At 37.3% G+C, this 6,532-nt stretch overlaps 1 protein-coding gene across 1 annotated transcript; it reads right to left on the reverse strand.

The window, feature by feature from the left end:
• Positions 1-675: 675 nt before the first annotated feature.
• On the reverse strand, positions 676-5,650 carry LOC143888316 (serine/threonine-protein kinase SAPK7-like). Its single transcript, XM_077392690.1, has 9 exons — positions 5,245-5,650; positions 5,085-5,159; positions 4,877-4,978; positions 4,671-4,724; positions 4,479-4,571; positions 4,284-4,376; positions 3,027-3,131; positions 2,771-2,869; positions 676-1,104 (listed from the first exon to the last, which is right to left on the reverse strand). Exons 1-9 carry the CDS (start codon positions 5,362-5,364, stop codon positions 772-774), a joined length of 1,074 nt encoding a protein of 357 aa, XP_077248805.1. The 5' UTR covers positions 5,365-5,650; the 3' UTR covers positions 676-771.
• Between the last annotated feature and the right edge of the window lie 882 nt (positions 5,651-6,532).

Raw genomic sequence — 6,532 nt, forward strand, 5'->3', positions numbered from 1 at the left:
GAGATCTTCCAGTAGTTGAAAGATGCAAGAGCTTCTTCAATTTTTGCAAGGACTGAGAGACTCTTCTCCTAGAACATTTGAAACTGCAAATGATCACATTCACTGCCACCATGGAATCAGACTCTATCCGTAAATGGTATTTCAATTATTTCTTTTGGCAAGGAGAATACCATGATATATGGCTTCAATTTCTAAGTTGTGAATTTCTTTCTTTTCAGGTGGAATCGAGAATAGGCCCAGAATTGACCCATTTAAGTCTCGAAGAATGCCACCAATTGCTGCTTGATCCTCATTCAATGAGACATCTGTGTTTATTTTTGTGGTACTGTTGGCTGGCTTGTTATAAGTGCAACATTGCTGATTTCTTCACAACATTGCTTGATTTTTGTCGTACTGTTTCAACTAGTGTTTTTTTATATATTATATATCTCTATTTTTTATTTTTTTTACGGAATTTTACCCAAATTTTTAACTAAATTTTACAAATTTGTCCCTCATTGCGTCGTTCCCAAATCTGAACTCTGTAACTCTTGAAGAAATCATTTCCCACCCCTTTTTTGTCTATTTCGTTTATTTCTACATCATATAGTCTCATCGTAGGTCTACAACAGCAAACTCATCAAAAAAAGGTTTCCAAGAGCAACATTGCAAGTATATACAACTTAAAGACCAAAGTGGTAAACTATAATTTCACACCCACATACATATTATTAAAACATTGTACAAAAATCCAATATTAAATTTAAAAAAATAGAAAAGGAGAAGGAAATCCTAACTGATATGAAACTCCCCGCTTGCATGCACTTCCTTAACCCTCTTCTCGTACTCATCTTCCTCCTCTTCCTCTTCCTCCTCCTCATCTCCCTCTTCTTCCTTGTCTTCCTCCTCTTCTTCTTCTCCACCCCAGCCGAAACCGCCAATAGACCTGGACGATGGAGGTGGAGCCCTTCCTTCACCCACGATCTTCATTATGTCATCGACACTTTGAAGGGAAAAGCTTGGGTTATCTCTCCGGTAGTAGATCGCTTGAGCAGTTTCTGTTAGCTCTCTTGGCAGGTTCTTCAAGAACCATGCGTGGCTCTTTATTTCTCTAATTGTAATTCTCTGCAATCAATCCCATGAAAATCAAAACTATTTCGTAATCCATTTAACAAAATTTCCTTTTTACTAGATGGTAACAACCAGGTATCATGTAACAAAGATGAATATCTTTCTGAATCAAAAAACAAAAAAAATGACGCTAACATTTCAAAACATATAGAAAAAGATGGATTTCGCAACACCAGAATACCTGCTTCTCAAATATAATAAGAACAATCACACACAAGATGCACTTCAATATATATGATTGAAAACAATAACACAATATATCATGAGATCTCCACTTAATTTAGAGTAAAATAATCAGTTTTAGTCAAATAATCAGTTTTGGACTCACAACTGGTTCTCAAAATCCAAAAAAAAAAAAAAAAAAAGGGAAAATTACATTTATACCCCCTCTAGTTTCTGACACATCCACTTCTACCCCTATACTTTAAAACGTGACAACTACACCCCAGTAGTTTCAATTTGTATAAGGTAGGCCCCCTCAGTTGACGGTTCGTCCATAGATTGAAGGGTTAGGATGATCCGATGGAGCTGATTTTTTAGGCACACCATATCTATGTCAGGGCCCATCAAATGAACGCTTTGGATCATCCAGACGATGTGGGCCCATACCCGAATCCAAACACTACCAAAAACACAGTGGGCCCGCATTGTTTGGATGATCCAAAGCGTTCATTTGATGGGCTCTGACATAGATAGGGTGTGCCCAAAGAATCAGCTCCATCAGATCATCCTAGCCCTTCAATTAGATTGAACGAACCGTCAACTGAGAGGGCCTACATTATACAAATTGAAACTACAGGGGGTGTAGTTGTCACATTTTAAACTATAAGGGTAGAAGTGGATGTGTAAACTAAAGAGGGTGTAAATATAATTTTCCCAAAAAAGAAAGCAGCACCAATCTATCTCACGTTATCAATTGATTTCATTTTCTAGAATTCAATTCCTTATCATCTGATTTCATTCTCGAGCATTCAATTAGTGGTCCCGTAGCAACAATTCACGGGTACTAATGAACATGGGGACCATCACTCAAAAAGGACATCCGTCCAGTTTTTACAAAATGGTGCCCCAGTGGAACCATCATCATTAATCCCAACGTCAACTTTCGTTGTTGGGCTTTCTGTCTTGGTCATTCCCCTTTTATTTACCTTTCAGCTGCCCGTGTGTCGGTGACAGTGACACACTTGTTTTGTTACTATAGTTACTACCCTATTAAACTAAGGGAGATGATAAATTTGCACCCCCGGTATGACAATTCGAACCACTAATTACGTGAATTATGGCAGGCTTTAACACTTTTTGACCTCAAATCATTATTGTATATGAAAGGACCATTTGTCCAACAAAACAAGGGAGTAAAACGTAATCAAGATAGGTTTAGAATCATGAAAATTGGAGTGCTGATGTGTTCCGGGGGGAGGCTTGATGAAATAGGAGAAGAGAACGGGGGCTCATATGAAAATGAAACCGAGATAGTTACCTTTCATAAAATTCCAAGGATAGCCTACTCATATTCAAAGGTTTTCGGGTCTATAGAATGACGGTCACTTAGAACTTCCGTTTCTCAATCAGGTAAAAGTGGTGTGAATTATCCTACAGGAGTGCAAATTTATCATCACCCTAAACTAATTGATATTGTAATCTTAAAATTTAGACATACCTTGGATGGATTTGTCACGAAGATGCGAGCAAGGAGGTGCCTGCAATCAACAGATATGTGAACGTAGTCTGGGATTTTGTATTGAACGGCCATGATATTCTCTGCAAGAAAATTTGTTACAATGATTTCTAATATATATATATATATGAGGAAAATGATTGTGAGCTTGAAGCTCATATAGCTCATATAGCTTATATGATATATATATGATATATATATATATATATATATAGAGAGAGAGAGATGTGGGGCCTACCCCGATTGTCTTTCTGAAATTTTTTGGGTCTTCTTGGTCTTCAAAAGGATACGCACCCACAAGCATTACATAAAGAGTGACTCCACACGACCATACGTCTGCCAACTAGACAAATCCATATATAGAAGTATTGTCAATTTTTAATATCCATTCATAATATAATAATAATCAGCTCTAGGAATATGATTATAGTAGCCGCACAAGTGATATAAAGGACTGCCACATGACATTGTCATCTCCACTCATAAATAACACAAGTAGCTTATTTTCACCTATTGGATTCTCATTAGAAAATCTTTTTAAAACGGACGCTTTATTTAAATAGGCGTATTTTTTATTTTATTTTTGGGTGTTCACTTTTTGCCATTACGGTAGTTTCAATTTCTTGAGCTTTTACAATGGTGTAAGCTCTTATAGTCCCGTATTTTTCAAAACATATTGTACGGACCAGGCGTAGAGCTACATGTAGCATAGGGGGGGGGGGGCAGCTGCCCTTGTTGAGTTGGGCCCGCCACCCTTAAATATTTGAAGCCTGCCCCCTTATGTATAAATCCTGATGGAACACAACGTAAATAGGTTGTTCCCAAAAATCATTTTCAGAGTCTACAGAGGTTTCCATAATATGCAGTTCCTCAAGGGAAATGAAAATCCAATGTAAATTTTAAATTTGTGAAAATGTCTTCAAACCAACGAAATGAAGAGTCCTAATTTCAAGCTAAGTATCAGATCAAAAGGAAAGAAGTGGTCCCACCATACTAACATTGATGACGTGTAAATTCAAAACCACGTTATTATGCACTACACGTATCCTGCAAGGACCCCACACGGTTTATCCACTTTATATTTTGGGCACCCGCAGGGATAAAATCCCCCCCCTCCTTAAACGTTAAGAAAATCGTTAATGGGGTGAATTTATCCTCAAGCAGTGAAAATATCATAAAGAAAGGGGGGGGGGGGGGGGGGGGGGGAGGCGTAGGAATCTATCCCATTTAAGAGGGGGAAAATATCATTTCCTTATATTTTTTAACGGCTCATATCCGCATCACCATCTTGAGGATTGAGCATTTTAACAGCAATTAAAAGCTAATTCAAAAAACATAAAAAAACAAAGTAAGTAGTGCTCTAACCAAGATTAACCTAAACCCGAATAAAATTATGTGATTAACGGATCCTAAATCCAGATTACCTCTTCAAATTATCAAAAAAAAAAAAAAAATTCTTAACAGAAATAAAAAATAAAAAATAGAAAGAAAATACCTTCCCATCGTACTCTCGCCGGGAAAGAACTTCAGGCGCGATATATGCCGGAGTTCCGACCGTAGATTTAGGTCTGGAATGAAGAAGAGAAGACTGAAAAAAGAAAAATCGTATTTTAACATCTGTTCTATATCAGAAAATTACAATCTTATAATTTCATAAATGTATTAAAAAAAATCTGTAAAAATCAGATACCTTTGAGTAACCAAAATCACAGATTTTCAACCGAGGTGCAGGGTTTCCATCTAACAATGTATTCTCTAGCTTCAAATCCCGGTGGCATATTTGCTGTAGAAAATTACAAAAAAAGAAAAAGTAATTCATTTACAAATTCCAAAAAAAAATATTAATCAGATATTAAATGATGGAATTGTATTTCATAATTACCATGGAATGACAGTAATTTACACCTGAGATAAGCTGTTGGAAGAAATATCTAGCCTGAATTTTCAAAAAAAAAATCAGAAAAATAAAATTCAAATTTCACCTTCACTAAATCTTCCAGCGTTACAGATACGCTCGAAGAGTTCTCCACCAGAGGCGTACTCCATAACGAAAAAACAATGATTTTAAATATAAAAAAAAATTAAAACCTCATCTTCACTAAATCTTCCAGCGTTACAGATACGCTCGAAGAGTTCTCCACCAGAGGCGTACTCCATAACGATAGCGAGATGTGTGGGAGTTAAAATGACCTGTAAAATTGAAACCCTAGAAAACCTAAGAACGCCATTAAAATTGAAACCCTAGAACTAGAACCCTAGAAAAGCTTATAAATGATTATAAACCCTAAAATTTCACCTCTTTGAAACGAATAATGTTCGGATGCCTTAGCGATCTGTGATTTATGATCTCCCTCGCCACGTTCTCATCGATCTGAAATAGAAATTAGACTCGATTTAAAGACAGATCAAGGAAGAAAATCAAAGAGAAAAGAAAGCAGAGTGTAAAAAAAAAAAACCTTGCGTCCTCTCTCGATGTATTTCATTGCTACGAGCTCTCTCGTTTCCTTGTTTCTCATAAGCCTGGCAACACCGAAATTTCCAGATCCGATATCTTTTACCAGCTCGTATTTCTCCATTTTCCCCTCTGTTTTCAACTCTCCTAGATCCAAATCGTTAGAACCCTAAAGTTCTAACTCCTATTCACATTCTAAGTTTCTAACCTCGATCGAGACCTGGAATTAGAAATCAATGCCAAATAGAATTATAGGATCCTGAAACCCTAGTTCTTCAACATCTCGAGTCGAGGTGGATTTACAGAGAAAAAGACAAAGAGAGGCAAAAAACGAAAGAAGTGTAATTCTTCTTCTTTTTCACTTCACGGCGGATGATAATAGGACCTTGTACGTGTGAGTATGTGACCTTAAAGCTTACGTTTGTTGCATTTATATTCGGTATGTTTTTACCGTCACTTAGACGTTAGACCTGACAAAAACACACAACTGGCACTTACCAATTATTTCCCACGCTAATTATACCTATTTGTCATTTTATACGAAAATCTATGTACAAAATCCACCGTTCAGATCTTTCACGGCTCTATTTTTCAGAAGGTACTGTACGGACCACATGGAACACAACTCAACTAGGTTGTGCCGCAAAAAATCATTTTAATAGGATGATCCTAGCCCTCTGATCCGGTCATCAGAGGGCTAGGATCATCCTATGTAAATGATTTATTGGGCACGACCTATTTACGTTATAGCCCATCACATGGACGGTTTGGATCATCACATGATAGTGTGGGAATAAAAACAGCAAAATAAAAGAAAAAGGGTCCCCACATGGGTGGGGTCCGAGTTGACCAAATTGTGACCCGTAAAATTCTGTGTCATTTATGACCCGGCTCGTAAGACACTGACACTTACGAGTTGGGTGAAACCCGGCCGGCCCACTTGTTTGCCACGTCTACGCACTCACGTAATTTTTCGGGAAAGGAGATAGTTTTATTAAATTTGATTGCTTGCAACCTAAGCAAGTGTTATTTAAATGAGGAATGCTAAACTGAGGGGCGCCTTGCCCTCATTGGGATCCACGACGAGAAGCGGCAAGTAAAGAATATGTTTTTGCTAAAGGGGAAAAGCACTCTTTGCTAAATTAAGAACAAATTAAGGTCAAGAAGTCTGTCTATCGATTTGATAAGTTAATAATGAGCGAAATGATATATTTGCACCCTTTTCTTACCTGGCCACCCCCTATTGGTGTAAAAAGCAATCATAAATACACTAAAGATGGCTGGCCCAGGAT

Source organism: Tasmannia lanceolata, unplaced genomic scaffold (assembly GCF_043159265.1).
Source record: "Tasmannia lanceolata isolate RefF3 unplaced genomic scaffold, GAP_Taslan_0.1 ptg000012l, whole genome shotgun sequence".
In the NCBI taxonomy this organism is placed as follows: domain Eukaryota; kingdom Viridiplantae; phylum Streptophyta; class Magnoliopsida; order Canellales; family Winteraceae; genus Tasmannia; species Tasmannia lanceolata.